Here is a 23,566-nt window from a genome sequence, read left to right as displayed (position 1 = left end):
TCGTTCTCTCAACTCTGTCACGTGTCTCTAATATTTTAGCATAAACTTTACTACCCAAGCTAATCAAACTGATAGCCCTATAGCTTACGCAGTCTATCTGTAAACTTTTGTCTTTCCCCTTCGTCCCTTTCATTTGGGACCTCCCCTAATTTCCAGCATAAATTGCACAAAAACCAGAACGAGTCCAAGACGCGTGGCCTACCATATTTAATCATCTGACCAATAACTCCACCTGCTCCAGCTGCCGTACCACCATTTCAAACCTCTTATTGCACTCTGAACTTCATTTATACTGATTTCGCCATCAGCTACATCAAGACTGAAATTCGGCCCATCGCTGCAAAACGAGTGGTTTTCCTGGTAAAATTTCACTGTCCTTCGAAAGCACCCCTTTCATTCTGCAGGTTAGTGAGTAACCTTCTCGCCAGAAAAGCTTCGTCAAAGTCAAAATAAAATAATTCCAAATCCTAAAAATAGTGATAATCTCCAATTATTAACATTGAGGCCCCAGTAATCAACACCTAATTATTTAACAATTGAGACAGAATATATAGGCACCGAATACGTGATCTTGTATTAAAATAAAGAAGAAAATGATTTTAGAGTAGTAATTTGAAATGAAAAATTTTTTTACGTTTTAATCAGTGTTATATTAGAAGTCCTGATTAGGCAATATTTTTTTAATGGCTCTTGCCTTATGTTCTAGAGGATATTTTTTTCCTTTAAATGTAAACTAATCAGTAACAAAGCATATGATATATATATTAGATAAAAATAATTGACATCTTTCGATTGAAATACAAAACCATCCTAATTTCAATAGAGAGGGCGGTTAGAAACTTTCTACCACTTGGGACCCACTCGTAAAATATTTGAAGTCTCAAACCCATCATACCAGAGGGCAAGATACCTCATTCTGCTAGAATTCTGCAGGAATCCAGGACAGTACGCGACGCAATTAAGATATCCTTGGTGGTAGTTTGATATATTAATTATGTCAACTGACAGACAAATGACATCTCACTCTCAGTCTACCTGTGACGTGGGTTTCCAAAAATGTATAATACTAAATACACGCAATCCGGTTAAATAGTTTAATTTAAAACTCTTAATAATTAGCTACATCAAGACTGAAATTCGAGCTCAGTTTCATTTTTCGTTAACTCAGTCATACAGCATTCGGGGAGTCCCCGAATAATCCATCTAGCTATCGACTAAAAAATCTCTGTGCGCGTCCTTTCGAGTAATGAAAACGATTACAGCATGCTGTGTCGGCATGCTGTAGAGACGGCCACAGAGTACATTCTATTTACTATATGGAGACGGCATTGCCGTCTCTACAGAATGCGTGATGTAATGTTTGTTCGTTTTAAAGTTCAAAAGTTAAAAAAAGTCTTATTTATTTTTGTAAGTAATTCACATATGATATTGTTGAATATTCTTTTAATAGTCGGAAATCTAGTTAGAGTATTTATAAGTTTAACATTATTACTAAATTTAAGTTAACTTATTAATAATTCTGTAAAACAAAGATAGCAATTAAAAAAATAATGATTTATAAAAAAATAGAAAAGACAGTTATAAAAAACATAAAAACACTTTTATAATACAATCTTAATTGCCGTAATAAAAATCTAAGTACTATTTTGTAGATATACATTTCTAAAATATTAAATAATACAAAATTAAAATATTCTAAAAATAACATTTTTGCGTTCCCTCCTTATTGATTCAAGTTTGATTTTTTGATTCATGTCAAGTTGTTACTAATTTGTGAATATAAAAGGCAACACTTTACTTACTTTACTATCTAGTATATGGCAATTTCTTCGTCTTTCAAAAATTTATAGTTACTACTTTTAATCTATCTTTTCGATGTATTTATTGTTGTGTTTGTGTTATATAATGTAGAACGTACTTAATTTAAATATTTCAAGCCTTAATTAGTAGTAAAAATAAATGAAACAATTTGGGATTCATTAAAAATATTAAAACTGTGAGCCTCAGTGACTTGTTTTATACCTTGCACATTTCATAGTGGTTAACGTTTGGAGTTTGCGCATTAGATTCTATATCATACCTTTAAATATCAATAAAAATGAAGTATACAGAACTTAACCACGCTATCTTTAAACGCGCATGCGTTACAAATGCATTCAGAAACAAAGTAAAAAAAATATTTGTGAAATCACATTCCGTTAATTTTCGAAGTTCAACAGACACAAACCTATATTACATAAAATAATTATTGGTTAAATATGTGAGAGCTTTATTAAATATGTCGACGTCTTTGGAAAGTTTTGAAAGGTGTTGTAGACTTTGCGCAGAAGAGCAGGAAGTTACTATAATGATCTTCAGTCAAGAAGCTGAGGCAATGCTACTTCAGAATATGCTAAACAAATATTTATTGATTGAGGTACACAGATATTTTTTTTCTTCTACACATCATATTTTCACGTAATAACTAAGTCACGATAGATGTAATTTTTAAACAGTAGCTTCTTAAGAAATTATAAAAGTATTTTTTTTAAATAACACCATTTATATTAAAATATTTTTTTACTTGTTTACTAGGTAGATGAAGATGATAAACTACCCAAAAATATTTGTATTAAATGTTGTTCAAAGCTGCAAAAAGTTTGTGATTTTATAGACACAGCCCGCAAAGCTCAAGAAGTTTTACAAAGTCAAAGCTTACTTCTAGAGCAAGGTGATGACTTATTAAACTCATATAAAACAAAAATCAAAGTGGAATCAGAATATGTGGATGATATTAAATATATTCCTATGGAGGTTAGTGTAGATCCAATGATGGTGTTGCAAAATTCAGAGGAATCAAACTCTCAAGCAAGTGAAGATAATGAATCAATAGAACAAGATGTAACTCATCTTCATGGTGTAGATGGTGAAGATGTCACCATAAAATTAATTAAAAAGGGTGACACAAGTGATGACAAAAAACATGTTATTAAACCTTTCTCATGTCATTCGTGTAATAGAAGTTATTTTACTGAATTGGCTCTAAAAAATCATTCTTGGACTCATTTTAATGAAGATAGAGCAGTGAAACCTTTTAAATGTAGTTCTTGTAGGGAACAGTTTGATTATAAGAGTGATTTGATGACACATTTAAAAAATCACAGGTCAGATGGAATTTGCCAAATATGTGGAAGAATGTAAGTCAAAAAATACACATTTTTTTATTACAAAAATAACACATTAATTTTAGGTTTGTCATCGACTATAATTACTGTATTGTATTTATATTGCTTTAGGTAAAAATTGTGTAGTTATTCTTACAGCCTCCTCCAGAATTGTTCTAACATAATCTATAAATATTAACTATAACAATATCTGATTTTCCTATTCAAAACCTATAATTGACTAATCTCTCCTATCATACTTTTTAATTATTTTCTTATTTTAGGTTTAGGAAAGAAAAAAATTTAGCTGCACATATGGCAGCACATACATCTATAAATAATAAATCTTTTACATGTAATGTATGTGGTAGATCATATAACACAAGCAGTAACTTAAAAACTCATAGTGTTACACATAGTAATGAAAGACCATATAAATGTCATTTCTGCAAAAAGAGTTTTAAACGCAAGCAAGATTTAAAAGTAAGATTTTAATTTGTGTAATAAGTTTTTTAAAATAATAATAATATTTTTGTAATGTAGTAGCAATTTATGGTAATATTTACCATAAATTGCTATTAATATTATTATATTAAAATGTAGGTTTAGTTCATGAATTATATCTTTATACTATGTTTAGAAAATCTAAATCTATGAAATATTTATTAACAGTTCCACATAAATCAGCATACTGGTGCCAAACCCTACAAATGTCCATTTTGTGAAAAATCTTTTGCGAGTTCAGGTAACTGTTACTCGCATAAAAATCGAATGCATCCAGGTAGAAGAGTTGAAGGGAAAATAAAGAAAAGGCCCCCAGTCCCTCGTGATCAATCCTTAAAATTGCGGCCTATAGCACCAAAGACTAGTATACAAGTGAAGACTGCAGCCAAATATCAATGTACATTATGTGATAGAAGTTTCATAAAAGGCGATAATTTCACAGTAAGTTTTAAAAATACATATACATACAAATGAAACATATTTAATAACTACCAAATATAATATATTTGCTACACTTCCTTTATATTTTGTAACATAATATATTATTTTTACTAGTACTGCTCTAATTTGTTACATATTATATATTTTTTCTTAAATATGACTTTTGTGTCATTGCTAATGTTTTATATGTATATCTGATTTGTGGTAATTTTTTTTTATATTAATATATTTGTATACATTATTTCAGTATCACATGTATCAACACACAGGTGAAAAACCTTTCCAGTGCTCCTTTTGTAATGAGAAGTTTGTTACGAGAAGAGGCCTTTTAATTCACCATGATAAAGTACACCCAGGAAAAGATCGCCCTCTGGCCTTATTGTCTAAAAACGCCTTATTGAAATGAATTTAAAATAAATGAAACCTTTTTTTAAACCTGGAACAAAATTATTGCTTCCACTTAAATTGTCAATTGTTTTTATTGTGATTAGCTTAAATTTCAATACATTATACAATCTCAGTATTTACTTTCAATTAAATTTGTACTTTATAGTTGCTTAGAGTATCAAATGAAAATTAGATATTGGCAAAATCACTTGCATGTTTAGTTCTGGCTGAGGATATAGAAGAAACTAATAAGCATTCACATACATTTAATGTGCTGGTGTGTGAGAGTGTCGTTGCAGGGAGTGAAGCTTAGAGTGAGCATTAATATTCATTTAAACTGTCTCTTGTCCGTGGTCTTCTCGACATCTACACCAGATACAAAATTAATTTATTAGTGTCACTTTTGAAGTCCATTCTAGAAATGAATTTATGATACCTCTAGACATGCCCAAGATATATCAGAGAACTACAGAAATATTTCGTTATACTTCACCCGCCTACTTCTACCGCTTACAAACCTACCTCTAAACCAATTTCTGGTCAGTCCATGCGTAAGTTAGATGTAATAAAAATTTCGTCAGAATACTTATTACACCACTTTGAAATCTGTATTAAACAGAAACAAATAACTTAAGAGTGATGGAAAAATGGTAATTTGTAATTTATAAATATAAATAAAAATAGATGTGTCTATGTGTTTAAAATAACTGGTGTTCAAGTGCATTTAATAATTTGCACGATGCTTAAATCCAAACAAACAATTTTAAAACGTTTATTTATGTCTTTCTATTTATAAGGCTAATTTTATTATGCGTGTTAGTTATGGGTGTGGTGGCTAATTTAATATATTTAAATTACATTTCTCCGCTTCGCTAAGGTAGCGTAATGTTGAGTTCCGTAACTTAACATGCGACGTCACTAATTTGTGTGTTGTAAATGAAACTAGAAGATTGAATTTCAATAACCAAGCAAGCATTGTATAAACATGGTATATTTAAAATTTAATTTAATTTGAACCTGGAGCTTAAAATTTATAGTCGAAAGTCACTTCATTTTATCACTCACTCTGACTGAACGATCATCAAAACTCCAAGGCGCTTCTAGCAGGCAGAAGCCCCAAATTAGAGTACAATTACCGTTTAGTGTATAAATCAAGGAAAAACTAAAAAAATGCAATTTCAGTCTAGTTTTCTAGGTACACCAACTGCATATATAGCTTTGTAATCTCATCTAAATATATAGGATTAAAAAGTTACACTTGCAGTGAATTAATCAGTGTAATTATGTAGGTGATGTATTACATACTGGAAAAAAGCTTAGAAGACCGTGAGTGAATTTTAAGAAAATTCATTGTTGGTATTTAAGTATTAGAAGGTACCGTAAAAGGAAAAAAAGTACGGGTACTTTTATATAAAAAAAAGGAGATGCCATCAACAATAACTTATAAAAAAACCAAGTCTTGCCACTTGGTTCTTATATCGTAAAATGTGATTCATTTAATATCAAATCGCATATTTATTTCAGTCCTTTCTAAAGGGACGTTCTGATTAAAGATATTATGGAATATTTACGGTACTTCCCTTGGACCTATAATTTTATAAATTGGCAAAAGAAAAAAAAATCTAAAATATGGTCATTTATTGGATTTATTGGATTCATATGCATAATAAAAAAATCATTACAAGATTGTATTTTTTGCTTATTTCATACAAAATGGGTGTATTCGCCCGTCACCCGTGGCGCGTGTCCCGTTGACGTGCAATCATGACGACGACGTAAAATTATTACGGACCTCTCGATGGGTGAGACTGACTCGCACTTAACCCTTAAATGCATAAAGTAGTAAAACTGCAACATACCATTCAAACGACCATAAAATTATTAGTATGAGTTCAATGCATGCTGTTGCAGGATTATTACTATCATGGTGATATATTTAATCGAGTGGCAACACACTTTTTTTCTTCACGACTGTCAAAACTATTTTTTTTATTATTTTTCCCTAAATCAACATATTCATGGCTCCAAAATATATTTTTTCTCGGTCTAAAAATAAAATCATGCATAAAATCATGCATTTAAGGGTTAGAGTTTTTAAAATATAAATATATTGGTAGGAAAATCTAAATTCTAAACCAAAAATGTTTTTCATATGTACCTATAAAAGTTTTAATGCTTTGGCAGAAAGTGGCATTTGACGTAGAGTGTAAGAGGGTACCTTCAGTACTGGTTGAGTTAAGACACTCCTTTCCACACCAGTTTGAATTTTTTAGTCATGGCATGTCGAGATTCAACGCCTCACTTAGTCTTATTACCAGAGCGAGGAAATAAAAATAATTAATTCCCCAGAGTGGCACTGGGCCGTCGTGTTTACAGTCTGTTTCATGTTCTGTTTTTCATTATGTTATTGTACACGAAAATAATTCAGCAGTACTTCATAAATTTGCAGGTATATGCACTCATTTTATATGAAATGAACTACAAAAATACGTTTGCAATTTTTTTTTCTATGAAATATTTCAATAGTTTTGACTATTGGGATTTTATCCTTTATTTGTATTGGTAAGTTCTCACTTCGTGCCGAATTTCATAAAGTAAAATAATATAAGTGTAATCTACTTAAGTCTCATTCATTTTCATAAACGTTAATCAGCAAAGAATTTAGATTTTGGAAAGGACAAGGTGGCTCGCAGATGACACAATAGGTAGGTATAGTCCAAGATAAGTTTATGAATTATCGGAGGAACGTGGACACTTGCGTAGAATGCATATTTAAGATACCTAACCTAACCTACAGGGACGTCCCCGCTCACACCGCACCGCTGCCCCGCGAGCCCAATCACAACAACGGACAGTAGAACGCACGTAGAACGTGACACCAAGTGTCATCTACTGCGCTAGTTTGTATATATGACACAAAATGACGCCGGACTCCGCATACTTAACATTAACATTATGTACATGCGCGAGATTGACTCGTGCCAGTGTTCACCTACTTCATAAAGTATAATATCTCGAATTCTCGAGACTCGAGCTATATCAATTTACTTGCAAAATGAGTTTGAGTAAATGTGTTCTGTGTATTGTATACTTGACATCTAAGTAGTGCTGCCATTAAAATAAAATATTGTTGTAAAAAAATGATGTAGTTCCCCCTGTCAACACTCCAACCAAACTCTTTTTATGCAGTATAGCTTATATACTTATTCTGGTTAATATTTTGTTTATTCAAATGAAACAGATTCTCTATTTTATAAAAAAAAATGTTGCAGTACTTTTCAATTTCATCGAACATGTTATAAAATTATCAAATAAATTGAAATATTGCGTAATATGGTTTGGTCGTTAGTATATACAAATAATTATTACAAAAATTTAGTAAATTATGATAATTTGAATATTTGACCTTTGCGAATGACCTCAAGGTTGAACAGTCAATAAAAAATGAAATGCGCATGCGTGAGTACCCGCTACTTATCTACCTACTGTCAACAGTTTCGTGTTTGGCGCGCAACGCGCTGATAAGCTGCGACTTGAGTCTTTTTGATCACGATGAAATTAATTTTCTCATTAGTCGCCCGTCGGTTTAACATTTCTCACGTTAACTGCTACTGTTCCCAAAATTTACTATAACTTTCGATAATGTCTAGCGCAGAAATATTAATAAATAGAGATATGGCTCGTCAAAATGGTATCGTTCAACCTCTCTTAACTGGTAAGCAAATTAAAAGGAAGGTAATTATTTTTAGAGCGAATTTTGAAATTCTTTAAAAGTTTTTTTATTGTTTTTATTTTTACCTAACATATTAAAGTATATTATTATAACCTCTTTTTAATAGTTGTGGGTTTACATAAAATTATAAGGTTTTAGATTCTTTGTATGTAGTGTTAATATTTTTTTTTACAGACTTGTACCAAATCACAATGGCTTATGCCTATTGGAAATCGGGGAAAGTTAATGATTTCGCTGTGTTCGATTTATTTTTTCGCACAAATCCATTTCAAGGAGAATTTACTATTTTTGCTGGACTCGAGGAATGCTTAAAGTTCTTAGAAAACTTTCATTATTCTAATAGTGGTACATGAAGCTTATTATATTGTGGTTATATGTTACTTTGATGAATTATGTTTTTTGATTAAAATTATTTTACAGACATTGAATATTTGAAACAAACACTACCAGCAGATATAGAACCAGAATTTTTTGACTATCTGAAGGATTTAACATGTAAAGATATCAAGTTAAGTGCAATTGAAGAAGGATCTGTGGTTTTTCCAAGGTATGTATGTAATTTTTAAATGTTGATCTAAAAGTTAAAATAGGTATTTAAACTTACAAATATATTAGCGTTGTATACATAGAAAATTGTGGCCAGTACTACAAAATGCCAATTTCATATGTCACATGTTAGGGACCTAATAAATAAATAATTTCACATAATATTGTGTTAATTTTCATATTTCTATGTCTTTAGATATATGTTCTCTTAGTATAAATTATGTTAATTGTAATTCTTTTAGATGGAACAAATAAACTCAAATCAGTTCCTGTGGTCAGAATTACTTTAGGCATTACTACATCAATTACTTTGTTGTTTTAAAACTCTTTAACCCACTATATTTCCAATCCTAGTCACCTCTCACATCACCTCATAAAATGACTCATGTGCCATACACAACTCATAGTTTCCCACTATTAATACTTTTAATTATTAATATCATTAACAAACAAATGCTTCTGTTGTTACTTGATCATACAATATAGATGACATAATATTATATTCCCTTTACAGGTATTATTCAAACTAAATATGGAATATGAATGATCGGATAATTACACTATATTGACTCATCAATATATATGTATTTATCAATAAAAAAATTAAAACCATATTTACATAGATAATTGTGTATAATTATACATTTTAGCTATGGCAAATAGGAATAAAACATACATCATAAACATAAACATGCCGTTTATTTTTTTTCATCTTCGTCTATTGATCTATTTTCATTGGATAATTTAGCTGGCAGATTTACCTTCTCCTAACCGTTTCTTAGGGCCAGTTTCACCACTGCCAGATAAGCTATAATTTTTGGTTTCTCAGGACTCGAATAGCAATATCTAGTAGATACACCTTTGACTCATGCGTTAAATTTTTCATACTTATTTGTAATTTAAAAATGTAACAAATCGTATGAATTGTTACCGATCGATATTATCGTTCATTAATGAGAAAATTATTCTTGAAAATATAAGAAATAATTATTTCGTATTTTTATCCTCTACCTGTGACTAATCTCATATTGTATCTATTATACAAACATGCATGTTATATTCAGGTATTCTAGTCGCTTTTCTATTAAATGTATCTAAGAAGTTGCAACAAGGTGGGTGGGTATATAGTAAGAGATGTTCAATTGATCTACGTTAGGATAATCGACGTTGTACTATATTTCTCTTTTGTTTGACATTGTTGTTTGCGAAAATACTTAGCTGTGCTTTTTTTACCATTCATAGTGCATTGTATTAAATAAAATAAGAATAAATATTCTGTAAAATGTTTTAAAATTGAGAATACAAATTTAGTAAAATTCGAGAGAGTGAATATTTAAAATAAAAATATTGGGCCTGCACTTTAAACTAAAATTAAGACACTAAATTCTTTGCATTGGATTGTTCTTTAATATTCACGAATTCAACGTAAAGTATAGTGGCAATTTTATTACGTATAAAAATATATGTTTTATTTTTCTTTGAATGTTGGTTGATGGAGACAATTCGTACTATAAGAACTAATAAACCATTAATATAAAACTAATAAAAAATCGTTAGTCTATATTATTTTAATCGTTATAAATAACTTAAGTGTGCTATTTTAGTTATTATTGTATTATACGATTTGATAATGATACTATATTATAAGTACTTAATGGATTACGGTAAAATGTAAATGTTAAGATGTACACAAAGGTCATATTATAAATCATACGCATATAAAATTAGTCTGACTGAAATAGATATTGTTTTTGCCAGCGATTTTCAGCCACTGTAATGGAAATAATTATTTACGCTCATTTATTTCCTATTAAATCAATCAAAATATTGATTTTTTTGTAAGACATCGATAAAAACAATTTACCTCATATAATCCATAAATTATTATTAACGTTGTAACAATAAAATAGAATGAGTACTCGTTTCAAAAAATATATAATAAGCAATTGAAGAATATAGAAAGAACATACAAACTGGTTTTAATTTACAACTTTTGTTTCAGAGTTCCCCTGTTAAGAGTTGAAGGCCCCCTAATTATTGCGCAATTATTGGAGACTACGTTATTGACACTAGTTAACTTTGCAAGGTAAGTCACTTTATGAAAACACATCAAATTACTATCTATCTACTAACTAAATATCTTAAGTTATATAGTTTTCTTAATTAAATTTAATATTACTTTTTCAAATAGTACATAATTATGTACCTATTGATGATTCGTGACATTTATGATGTAATTATGACGTTAAAATATTTTTTTATTACGTAATCCGATGGATAAAATGACAAAAAGTGATCTAGTCTATTGTTTCTTTACGTCCTATATTGGCTGATATTTATAGCTGTCATAGGTAAACGAGATAAATTTAGTCTGACATGCATTCTATGCGGAAGATTGTTTTATAGTTTAAGTGAAGCTAATAATACACTACTGTAAAACACGTAATTGTTATACAACATGCACTACACTTTAATTTATTCCTGATATATACACTACAATTGAAAATGCGACGTGTTTAATAAGATATATTCATATTTTGTATAGAAAAAAATATATTTATTTTTGACGTGATAACGTCTATAAATCTATAAATCGACGAACGCCGGCTGCGCTTACGAAAAAGCATGACTTATTGTCACGTTCCGCCTGATCCCAGAGTGCAAGCGAGAACACGAAACAAACGATAGAGACGCAAAATCGGCCGAACACATTGGTATTTGTTGTTAATCTGTATAATTGAAATAAAAAAATATTTAAATTAACGAGTAGATTAGAGTTTATTCACATAAATATTAATTTATCGAATAAATTGTAATTTTCAATCGACTCCTTTTTATTATACAAAATAATGATAATTTAGTGATCATAATTGAAGTCATAAAAGTATGCAATTTTTTATATCAATGTTTTCTTATGACGTTATCACGTAAAATTATCGTCCGTAAACCGACTTTATAAACAACCAGTTTATTTCTTTATTTTCACCCTGTATCCCGCATATCAGCCGCAGCAGCTAGTCAGAGTTTAAACACACCTCCTCCACTTTTTGCTAATCTTTATCTTGCTATCAGACCGAGGCAATGAAAATATAAAATAATTCATTTGCCTGAGTGGGAATCGAACCTACAACCGTAGTTCTGTATACAAGGTATACAGAAGATCTACAATGCCGCACTTTGCCTATATTGGCTGGTGGTGTTATATAGTGTAAAATTTCATTTTTTTCAGCCTAATGGCAACAAATGCAGCTCGTTACAGAATGGTTGCGGGTAAAAATATATCTCTTTTAGAGTTTGGGTTAAGGAGAGCCCAAGGACCTGATGGTGGGCTTTCTGCATCGAAATACTCATATATTGGTAAGCTTTTATTTTAGTAGATATCTATTATATTTCTGATAATAAGGCGATCATTTTCGTAGATTTTGTATAATATTCAATAGAAGGTTATGGTGCCTAAGGCTATTGATTATATTAGCGTAATTCTGCAGCTCATATTGCTGTGAAACCAAACCGCTCGGTGCCTGGTACGGCCTTTCAAATTTATACGGCGCACCACGCGCCATTGACTCATGAGAAGCCGAATACCAAGTAACTTTCTTTAATTTGGTACTATCATGCAGACCTTGACATTGAATACTTTCCCCATTACTATCGAATAATAAATTTTCGAATACTTCCATAAATTAAAGCTTTTGTTACGAAGTCACAATAAGGCTCTGTAGGTACATGCCATAAAAAATATGTTCCTTTAGAGTTATATTTCAAAATTTTTGTTGTTATATTATATGTCTACTTTTAATCGTTATAAAAAATATTGAACTTCATAGCAACTTTTGAAAGAATGTCTAAAGTGTGGATCACGATGAAATCAAATCGGAGATTGGAATTTTCAGGTGGATTCGATGGCACAAGTAACGTTCTCGCCGGTAAAATGTTCGAGATACCCGTGAAGGGGACGCACGCGCACTCGTTCGTGACGTCGTTTAGCTCGCTGGAGGACGTGCAGGGCGGCGACCAGGAGCTGCGCGGGCGCGCTGAGCATTGGCGCCGCCGCGTGGCCGCCGTGCTGGACGTGTCGCCCGAGGAGGCCAGCGACGGCGAGCTGGCCGCCCTCATATCGTATGCCCAAGCCTTCCCCTCCGGCTTTCTGGCCCTGGTGGACACTTACGATGTGAAGAGGTATAACTTCCAAGGCTTGCCGTCGCGGCACAGGCGCCAAACGAATGGGCATTCCGGCTACAATAGCAACTGTGGATCCAATGGTCATAGAACCCAAAACTGCTCTATACGTAGTACGTGTGGATATAGCACGGTCGAACGCACACTGAGGTAAACATGCGCGACTGCATATTGACATTTGGTGTCTGAACTTGTTATTGTTTTGCATCGGTCGTTTGCGGTCCGGACACGCAGACACTCATACCCTACATAACTCACTCGTTCACTGGAATCAGCTGGACTCACCCGACTCACTCGACTCACTCGGCTAATACGAGGTACACGACGCTTGCGATGCGGCACCCGACTATGTACATATTGTAACCGGTACATAAAACATTTTGCTTCAGTGTGACGTATTGCCTGGTGCCCGCAAGAAATGGGACTTTCAGTCATTGGGCACAGTTGCATTGTATAGGGACTGCACACATTCACAATATACTTCTGATATTTGCATGACTTTCATTACATTGCATTATTTATTTAAGTAGCATTTGACGATTCATAATGAGTTTTTAATTAGTGCAGTCAAATGATAACCTCATTTTTCAGTTTTGATTTTATTTAGTTTTCGTGATTCGTATTGAATTGGAATATTGTAGCTCGTATAAAGTTGTTTACATGTTTATATAACACTTGACTTTTATTGGAAAAAATAAAATTTTAAGTTACTTATTTTTATAAATAATTTAAATTTTACACTTTCATTATTCAATAAAATCAATTTTACTATTTAAAGTATCCTTTTTTATATATGACTTTTTAAAGTCAAAGACTATAAGAAATATTGCTTTAGATTTTTCGAAATAGAACATTGCATAAACTATATATTAATAATTTTACAAACCTTGTGCTTGCATGACGTAATAACAATTATCTAAAATGGATTTAGTTTGTAAACTTATTATTTAATAATATTACTTTGTTTCAGTTTGTATTATGTTAACAAATTTTAATGTCTATTTAATATATTATTTTCGTATTATTAGGCGGTATTAATGAGTCCAAGGTAAAAACGATAACGCATGGCTCTACGTATATCGTTAAAATCTAAAACTCATATTAGCTAATACATTTGTATTATCTTTGAAAGTACTAATTATTATACTATAGGGCCGGATTCCATATTTCTTGGTGAAGCGATTTAATTTTTGTGTTGCTTCTTAAACCTTAGTTCTTTTCTTTTATATATTAGAATAATTTACGTATGTTTATCTTATCATTTTAAAATTGTTCTTAGGTGGAAATATATTTGAATTAAATATTATATAGATTTATATTACGTTCTTTAATATTCATTAAAAATAGATAATAATATGATGCATGTCATTCAATATATTTCTTGATAAGGATAAAGACAGGACAAGAATTATCTAAATCCGGCCCTGTTAATCTAAGATCTTCTAATGCGGATGTGGAATACTAATAACTGCAGCAATTGTATCAATTGCAAATGAGTAGGTATATACGTAGTAGTACATCATATATGTTGTATTTGGCTTAAAGCCTTAGGATACTTATTTTATGTCATAATTAACTTGCTTAATAACGATTCCTAATAGTAAATTTAGTAAAGAAATATATTTGTAGTATTTTTTAAACATTATGATATTTGAAAATATAATGGAAAATTACTATTTGGGCCTATTGAATACGAATATATATTTTTTATAATTTAAAAGTCCTTATTCTTCTTTTAAAAAAATAACTGCAATTGACCAAATTACGACTTACCAACTATTAATTAATAGTCGGGTTTTTTTTAGTTTAAACTAAAAACAAACTCACAATCGCTATACAGGTAGCTAGTAGTATACTACTTCTTTATGTAGAGAGTATACTATTTTCTGCCGAGACTTACTGATAACATTGTCAACAGGAGTGGTCTATTAAACTTCTGTGCTGTTGCAATGGCATTGAACGACTGCGGCTATAAAGCGATCGGTATACGCATAGACAGCGGGGACCTGGCGTACCTGTCTGTGCTCGCACGAGATACCTTCAAGAGAGTGGCGGACGAGTACAACCTGCCGTGGTTTTCCAAATTAACAATAGTAGCCTCTAATGATATTAATGAGGAAACAATACTGAGCCTCCACGAACAGGGACACGCTATAGATTGTTTCGGAATTGGAACTCACTTGGGTAAGTGGTAATTTTATTTTCTTTGTTTATATAATTGTTTTATTAGTTTACAAGTATTTTGAAAATGTTAATAATAGTTAATAGTAAATTTTTGGTATGTTAATTGTGTATATTTTTTATATATTTTCTATTAGCACTTGAACAAGCAACAAATGTCAAGTTAAATATCGCATTATATCATGCTTAGATTACTAGAATATATGAACAATGCTATCTTATCGCAGAAAGAGGAAAATTATAAATATATTTGGATACTTCGGTCCTTTACTCGGCGCGTAACATACAAAATTACGCCATATTTTATAAATATAGCAACAACATATTTTTTTGCATATCATTCCTTATGCTCCAATGTTTTTTATGAACAATAGATAGGTAATATAGACATTATAGTCATCCAACGCGCCTACTCATGACAGTACAAGTAATGTGTAATACGCCATTGTCATATAAACTTTTTATTGATATTTCTATTCTACATAACATAGAAATATTTCCTCAATTATGTCTGAATTACCCAAAATTGAAACGGAATTTTCTAAATGGTTATAAATACCATGTTTAATAATAGTTAAAAATAAAAAAATAATTCTAATAGTTAACATTTATAGTAATAATTTATTACTATTTTTTAATTAATTTTCTTTTTGTTGAAAATAAAAAACAGTCTAAAGACTGTTTGTCTGTTTAATTAGTACTTTGATTGATTAAAAATTTTAGTCGTATATACCTTACAAGACAAAATTTAAATTTTATATTGTCTTTGTACTTAATCAATAAGACTTTAACTTATTTGATTGTCTAATACAAGAATAGCCTAATATAGATAACATTGTTGTATTAACAATGCTATTATAATCTTGTCATTAAAATAATTATCCGTCATGTTTAAATATGATGTCTCTTTATTATTTAAGTAAATAAAATAATATGCTGTATTTATACCATAACAGTTCGTGTTCGAAAGTTTGTATGTAAAGATGCATTTAAGTTGTAAACACAAAAGCTATTTATTTATTTATTCTATACTACTTTTATACAATACTGAAATTATAAAGCTTAAACTGATATAATAAAGAGTTTATTTGGTTCAAAGCATTAATCTCAGGAACTATTGGTTTAAAATTATAAATTCTTTTTGAATTATATCGAAGGTTTACTACGTCAGGTTAATCTTTTCGATGTAACTTAGTATAGCTGCGGTCTAAGTTACCTCGGGACCTTAGGTATAATGTATCATTTACAACTTTATTTATAGACCACGTTGGCGAAGCCGTGGGTAATAAGCTAATAAACACAAGTAAATGACAAAATGAATAAAGCGTCTGTATAAGTGTATACAGATAGTGTGAGCATTTTTAATAAAATTGTGTATAACATGCGTTATCTCTAACGCTTGTCGAAATTATCTTATCTTACTAATATTATAAAAGTAAGAGTTTATACATATTTAATATTGGAATTTGTTAGTACCATATGGAGCTTCTTTTTCAGTCACAGCTTGACACTTTATTCCGTATAATAAAGAAAACATAGAAAATCTGTTGCAAAGTCACTACGATCTCGGTTCTCAAGGCAAATTCGAGACATTTGGTTTTGAGTTTCATAACTTAACCCCGCACGCTGTCTTACTAGGGGAGCGCAAAAGAATATAATATAATACCCCATACAGAATATGTAGATAATACCCCATAGCCATCACATAATTATTATTAATTAAATTATGCATATTTTATATATAGTTGCAGTACATGTGTGTTTTCATAAAATAATAATTTATACCAAAAAAATGTTGTTATTTTTTTATTGTTTAAATTAAATTGTGTATAAAGTAATTTTTATTTTACAGTTACATGTCAACGTCAACCGGCACTAGGATGTGTATACAAATTGGTTGAAATAAACGGCCAACCTCGAATCAAACTCAGTCAAGATGTCGGCAAAGTTACTATTCCCGGACATAAAGAGGTATTTATTCCATAAAAGTACTTAGTTTAAGGCAAATCTTTTGTGCCTTAAGTGGAAAAGTAGGAATCAAACCTACAATCTGTCGCATTTACAATCACATTGTGCCTCTGCGCCGCCATATTTAAACTTATAAAAACAAATATTATTCACTTATAAAAAAAATTAAACGTATAATTCTGTAATACTGTGTAAGTAATTCTAAAGCTTTATGTTTACAAATGGAATCAAACTTTGGAAATGTTTCTTGCGTATAAGGTTATCAATACATACAGTCCAAGGCTGAAAGTAATATGTAATTTATCTTATTAGTGCGTTTAATGCTTATCACACTATCTTCCGTGAAAATATTATTTGTTTTAGGAAAATAAGTCTTGTCATAACCAATTCTGTAATTATTATTAACAAACAAAACACAAAGTAAACTACTGTTAAAAATTAATCGTCCTCCGTTATATGTCGCTATTTTTTCCGAGACTAGGGTTCCTGAACCACAACTAGACTTACATATCTTATAGAATACAAATGACAAACGGAAATGACATGACAATCTTAATGGAAATGGAGTGTTTTAACACTAGGTTGATGATAATTAATGTGTACTAAGGAGATTATATATTTAATTTATTGTTTTTCTAGGCCTATAGGTTATTCGGAGCGGATGGGCATGCGTTAATAGATCTATTACAGCGCTCCTCTGAGCCCGCACCTGAAGTAGGACAAAAGGTTCTATGCAGACATCCCTTTCAGGAGTCCAAACGAGCCTATGTTATTCCTAGCCACGTGGAACATCTTTATAAAGTAAGTAATCATATATGAACACTTTTTAAGAAAACGCATTAAAATTACACACTTCTTGCACTATGTACACTACGTTCCAGTTTTTAGAAAGTATTTGTATAATTTAAAAATTTCAATTAACACTTTAAATATTATAAATAATATATAAAATAGATCAATTTCCTTTTATTTTATTTCTTGAGATTAAAATCAATGAAGTTAAGATAGAAGTGACATAAACTGATTCACATGACTCATTATATTTTATACTAGTCATTATGGTCGTGAAACTCGTTATTGGCGGAATGTGGGTAATTAAGTCTTTTACCACAACGTCTGCCATTCTGCTTACATTGAAATAATTAAATAACTAACGGGATACACCTAACAACAACTATTGATTTCAGATTTATTGGAATGAGGGTCGCATTTGTGAAGCCCCCAAACCATTGGTTGAGGTACGCGAAAGAGTTCAATCATCCTTGAGGACTTTACGCCAAGATATCAAGAGAAATCTAAATCCCACTCCTTATAAGGTAAAGAGCAAAAACAATGAACTGTTTTATATGTTCTCATATTTTATTTTAAGTATAGACCTCACTAATCAGAAAATAAATGAATGGAAGATACTAAAACGGGGAGGGAAGGGACTAAAAATTTAATGAGAATGATTTAGTCCTTAGTCATCCCACTCAATCAATCCGGGTCAATCCCACTTTAGACAAATATTATATTATTATATATAATATTTGTCTAAAGTGGGATTGTATATATATATCTACATATCCTATATCTTATAAAACAAAGTCGCTTTTTGTGTCTGTCTGAACTTTCTAACTCTTCTTCTTCTAAACCACCCAACGGATTTAGATGCGGTTTTCACCATTAGGTCGAGTATTTCTCAGGGAAGGTTTATATATAGTTTATTATTTGTACATTCTTATGTAAATTAACATAAATACGATAAATGTGTATAAAGTCCTACTCGCTGAGACACTTTGGCGCATGCGCTGCTCTAATGGCAAGTACTACATGAAAAAGATGTACTGGAGTATTGTTCTTCTTAATAAGATCTACAAAAAAGTCCGCGAGAGCATATTCGTATCTTTTAAGAATAACGTGTAGTGATCATATTTCTGTCTAAAAATAGTAATTTCAATATATTTTTTATTGTGAGGGATATTTTTCCATAATGTAATACCATTATCCTTATCCTTTAAAATACTTTATTAAATTTCTACGTTAAACGAAGATAAAATTTGCTTTTAAACTATTTCGAAATTGCAAATAGTTTTAGAGAAAAACGCATTTAATTATTGACACATCACGCCGTTCACACATCAACTGTATCGAGTCCAGTTTCACTTATCCCTTACTTTCAGCATATAAATAAGTATATTAGTTATGTTGGCCATTTAATGTAGATCAAAACTGTCTTTTCTGTTTTTCATTTTAATAAGTACTTTACAAGTTGTTACAATATCAAAAAATCCTTGCTGCGAAACGCGCCTCGCGACGTTATGCTTATACAAGCGAGTCCGCCGCGCCCGCCTGCCTTACACGCATCGGTGGTTCAGTGGTAGAATGCCCGCCTGCTACGCGAACAGCCCGGGTTCAATTCCCGGCCAATGCATTCTATTTAATTTCAGCCACGTAGTGCTTGCTTTTCATCAGGGACAGAATACCCTCTTCAGCATTAACCACAAGCTCGAAAAAAAAACCCCGCCTGCCTTTATAGCAACGAAGATTTAGATGCGTTTGCACGTATTGGATAATTCGAGTTGAATGTATTATTTAATGTGATTTAACTATCTAAAAATAGTAATTTAAATATATTTTAATAAGTACTTGAAAAGATTAGTAGCACAGATTTAAAATTACGGTACCTACTAAAAAATCCTTGCTGTGTAAAACAATTGGAAAATCCTTATTGAAACTACGAAAATGCGGGTTGCATTAGGGTTTCATTAATTTTCACATTATCTTAAGTGCTTTGCAAACATACATTATATGAATAATCCAGTAGTAAAAGCGGGCGAAGCCGCAATAGGGTCGCTAGTTATAACATAAAATGATGTTTGTACCTATTGGTACAAACATCATTTTATATTATGGCTGCTGAAAGTTAAACTTAAAATATCTTAATTAAAAACATACTTTTAATTTAAAATAAAACCTTCCTCCTTTCCTTGCTTTGGTAACAAGACAAAGCATTTCCTTGGGTTCCACCACTTAACACGCATTGCCTTTAAAATTAATCAGTACGAGGAGAATGAAGTGTCTTAACTAGGTTCCCTCTGCCTACCGCAGATCTATAAAACAAAACAAAATTATTTACAGGTTGCAGTCAGCGACGATTTATACAGTTTCATCCATGATCTGTGGCTGCAGAATGCACCTATCGGGGAGCTGTCGTGAAACTTCATCAATTTTAATATTACTTTTCAACATATAGTTCCAGTACTATTATTACGAGTGGTAGTTATTGGAAAATAAACATAAGTATCCGTTAAAATATAGTTGTCGAATATACCTAGCTGACCTCCTTCTGTTTGAAGAAGTCGGTTAAAAAAATGATGATGCATGTGTTTGTATTGTATTTGGTCGCACGCTACGGTATTTTCAATCAGCATCTACACTTCTAAATAAATAATATTTTTAGTTTATTACAATGTACATTTTTTAAAAAAGCATTGCAATTAATATAAAATATTTTTATAATAACAGTTTTATATAACAAATCTAATGCTTGCAAAAAATAAGTAAAACAACCATTCATAGTAACTATCCTTTGTTTAGACAATGTCCATCAATATCCAAAAAATAATTTTGTGGAAACTATTTTCACAATAGAAGCATTGACATATGAAAAAAATATGTCATATCTCTTAAGTTAGAGGTGATCAAATATACTTTATTAAAGTACCTTAAGCACTTAATTAAGTTAAATTATTTCATTTAAAATTTATTTCGATGTCGTATTTTTGACGGCTTATAATAAATTTCCATTGATATATAGGTTGAGGGCGTCGTGGCGCAGGCACAAGCGTGTTACTGTAAACGCGACGGTTGTGGATTCGATTCTCACCCGGAAGAAAAAAAAAATATCTCTTCGCTCTGGTAACGAGGCAAGCAATTCCTAGCGAACCCATAAAAAATCGGTGGAAAATAGGGAGCGGAGTGTCTTAACACTAAGTTCCCAGTTTTTCTCTTTTTACCTAGCTATGTGCGGCATACAGCGTAAAGCTAAAAAATGTATTTGCATTTTCTTTATTTTTATTACGCATAAAAAACGATAATCCCTGTTAGCGTTATTGTTAGCTTTATATAAGAAGAGTACAATTATATAACATTTAAAGATAAAAATTAGGAAAAATATTCTATAGGAGTTTATAAAACTACTAACGTAAAATAATATAGTATATTATGTAAGTATAAAGTAGTGTCTACCTAAATTCCTGATAAATAATGTTTTATTAGCATTTGGTTAAAGGAGACCTAATTCACAAATAACAAAAAAATCGTCTGTGATACAAATCCAAAATTAATACGACTTTGATCCCTAAAATAATATCATACTAGTCAAAATTGTTATGAAGTAAATTGAACATATAAAATGCTATTGCATTCATAGTTTGTATATACTTTTTATAATAATGGCAAAAACATATTTGAGTTATACAGGGTGGAAGAGGCAGCGCTTCTTTTACTGAAACTGCATATATGGTAAAATATTTCAAACCCAGTCAATTAAAAAAATTAATCAAGGTACCTCAACAGTTTGGACGTAGGATTTTTTTTTCATTTCACGATTTTTATCCATACCTGTATTTCGTGTGACGCACACGTAAGTGTACGACGTTGCCGCTTTGATAGGTAAGTGTGTGCGTGCCTATGTTATACTTTACAAATGGCGTTTTATTTTAAAACGATAATTTTATTATTTATTTTGTTTGAAAAAATAACTTTTGCATTTTTGGGAATTATTTTTTTTCCGAATTATATTAGGCTTTAATAGAGTAGTTAAAACTGTGGTTTCATTTAAAGTGGTGCTGACAATTCCACCCTGTATAATAAAAATAAAATACATTTGATGTCGTATAATGTTCTGTTGAAAAGATACGGAAAGAAATATTATCAATATGGTTTTTAATATTTAGTGATCTTTTTATAAAAGTATTGGTTCTTATAATTTATATCGTGTATGTGGAACAGTGTCTGATTGTAAACATAATGATTGTAGGTTCAATTCCGCGAGATACTGAGTCCCAACACGCTATGTTTTGAATTCGAGAAGGTAAAAAATACATGATATAAATCTACCTAAATAGAATATGACATACAGTAGGTATATATTTTAATTTCAAACTAGATTCCCTTCATATTGATTACATAAAGTTATTTTATATTCTTACGAAATTATTTTATATATAAAATAAGTATATAAAATAACTTCGTTATATAAATAATTTTATATATATTAAGTTTGTATACAGAGTCTTACTTGATTGAACAAGACATTTTATTTATTGATAAAATAAGTTAGTGCACAAAGATTTCAAGAAGTTTTATTAATATTTTAATTTGAATAGTTTATAATGTTTTACAGACAATATACATATATACACAGTTCTTACCGCTTTTGTTTTGTTTGTTTCTGTATAAGTTAACTTTTTTGTTTCCTATTTTTTTTATACATAATATTGCATTGCTACTTCAAATTTGTAAAGAGTTTGTGCAGAATTATGAATGTTATTAACAAGCCTCTTTACATTCCTTTAGTGGGTTAATTTTGTGATTGAAATACATTATCATTCTAAGATGTTCAATTTTATTATTAAGGCGTTTTTTAAGTTTGTAACTTAGCTTGTGTAAACACTTGTATTGTTTATTTAGTTTTAAATGGATGAAGTCTGGTAAATATAAGTTTGGTACATATAATACAGTTTTTTTTATATAAAAATAAGCATAATATAATGTTAATGCTTAGTAACTAATGTTTTGTTTATTTATTATTTTAATTATTATAATAACATGCATGTAATAAAAAATGTGTGCGTATATGTATAAAATAGTGGGAGTCAAATTTGATAAAAACAATATTTTAATATTCAGCAAAGTCTTAAGTATTTAGAACATGCATAACAATACAAATAAAATAGTAAAAAACATTCACATAATGTGGATCCACAGGCCTTTATAGAATAAAATTTATGTGTGCCTTTATTGCAGCAATATGATGCACATTTTTTACAAATTAAGCTATGCTAATATTACATAAAAGAGATATATTTCATTAGTTGTAGTAAGAATTTTATGTGCACTTAGTATATAGGAATATTATCAAAAATAAAAAAAAAATACTTATTAGTTATTCTTTTATTAGAGATTTATCCAAAAATACCTGTTTTCTTTGAGTTTCCTTGTTTGATTTTTTGGGCTTCAGTAGAGGGCTAAAAGGTATACCGAATATTTTTTTGATATTGTTTATGTAATAATATTACCATAAAGCAACTTTTAAGTGTCTTTCATCGCTACGCCTCGATCATGTATTGTTGATGATGATACATTGAATTTAAACTTACTTTTAAATCACGTCATTCAGGCAAAAAATGTGCCTACGCATCTGGTCCCTGCTATAGCTAAGTATAAAATCTAGCTATACATCCCTCGAATTCTATACATTAACTATACCATCGCAGCG

At 30.5% G+C, this 23,566-nt stretch overlaps 2 protein-coding genes and 1 non-coding gene across 6 annotated transcripts; all 3 read left to right on the top strand.

Moving 5' to 3' along the window:
* The first annotated feature begins 1,830 nt into the window (after window positions 1-1,830).
* Window positions 1,831-6,159, top strand: LOC146535610 (uncharacterized). Its single transcript, XM_085191998.1, has 5 exons — window positions 1,831-2,416; window positions 2,575-3,176; window positions 3,428-3,626; window positions 3,816-4,088; window positions 4,336-6,159. Exons 1-5 carry the CDS (start codon window positions 2,279-2,281, stop codon window positions 4,492-4,494), a joined length of 1,371 nt encoding a protein of 456 aa, XP_085048124.1. The 5' UTR covers window positions 1,831-2,278; the 3' UTR covers window positions 4,495-6,159.
* Window positions 6,160-7,839: 1,680 nt separating this feature from the next.
* Window positions 7,840-23,232, top strand: Naprt (nicotinate phosphoribosyltransferase). Of its 4 annotated transcripts, none has more exons than XM_085191994.1 (11): window positions 7,843-8,190; window positions 8,383-8,553; window positions 8,629-8,755; window positions 10,757-10,840; window positions 11,984-12,111; window positions 12,648-13,083; window positions 14,852-15,117; window positions 16,967-17,085; window positions 17,722-17,883; window positions 18,270-18,398; window positions 20,203-23,232. In XM_085191994.1, the coding sequence occupies exons 1-11, from the start codon at window positions 8,118-8,120 to the stop codon at window positions 20,278-20,280; spliced, it is 1,773 nt and encodes a 590-aa protein (XP_085048120.1). In that variant the 5' UTR covers window positions 7,843-8,117; the 3' UTR covers window positions 20,281-23,232. The 4 variants fall into 4 exon arrangements, with proteins under 4 accessions (XP_085048123.1, XP_085048120.1, XP_085048122.1 ...); XM_085191996.1 differs by having other exon boundaries at window positions 7,846-8,210; window positions 12,648-12,933; XM_085191995.1 differs by having other exon boundaries at window positions 7,853-8,190; window positions 12,648-12,933.
* On the top strand, window positions 19,425-19,495 carry TRNAS-GCU (transfer RNA serine (anticodon GCU)). Its single transcript has one exon. It is a non-coding gene; the product is annotated as a tRNA-Ser (tRNA).
* Window positions 23,233-23,566: the final 334 nt, after the last annotated feature.

The sequence above is a fragment of the Heliconius melpomene genome, chromosome 10 (genome assembly GCF_056956725.1).
Source record: "Heliconius melpomene rosina isolate 202511_hmr_F chromosome 10, ASM5695672v1, whole genome shotgun sequence".
Classification (NCBI taxonomy): domain Eukaryota; kingdom Metazoa; phylum Arthropoda; class Insecta; order Lepidoptera; family Nymphalidae; genus Heliconius; species Heliconius melpomene.
Note: the sequence above shows the minus strand (reverse complement) of the source record. Positions and strands in the feature narration are given on the sequence as shown.

Bases quoted from the DNA above. Each gene is read 5' to 3' on its own strand.
- LOC146535610 (XM_085191998.1), top strand. From the start codon at position 2,279: ATGTCGACGTCTTTGGAAAGTTTTGAAAGGTGTTGTAGACTTTGCGCA. The intron at 3,177-3,427 runs GTAAGTCAAAAA...TTCTTATTTTAG, and splicing joins TGCCAAATATGTGGAAGAAT to GTTTAGGAAAGAAAAAAATT. The intron at 3,627-3,815 runs GTAAGATTTTAA...ATTTATTAACAG, and splicing joins AACGCAAGCAAGATTTAAAA to TTCCACATAAATCAGCATAC.
- Naprt (XM_085191994.1), top strand. From the start codon at position 8,118: ATGTCTAGCGCAGAAATATTAATAAATAGAGATATGGCTCGTCAAAAT. The intron at 8,191-8,382 runs GTAAGCAAATTA...TTTTTTTTACAG, and splicing joins CGTTCAACCTCTCTTAACTG to ACTTGTACCAAATCACAATG. The intron at 13,084-14,851 runs GTAAACATGCGC...CATTGTCAACAG, and splicing joins ACGGTCGAACGCACACTGAG to GAGTGGTCTATTAAACTTCT.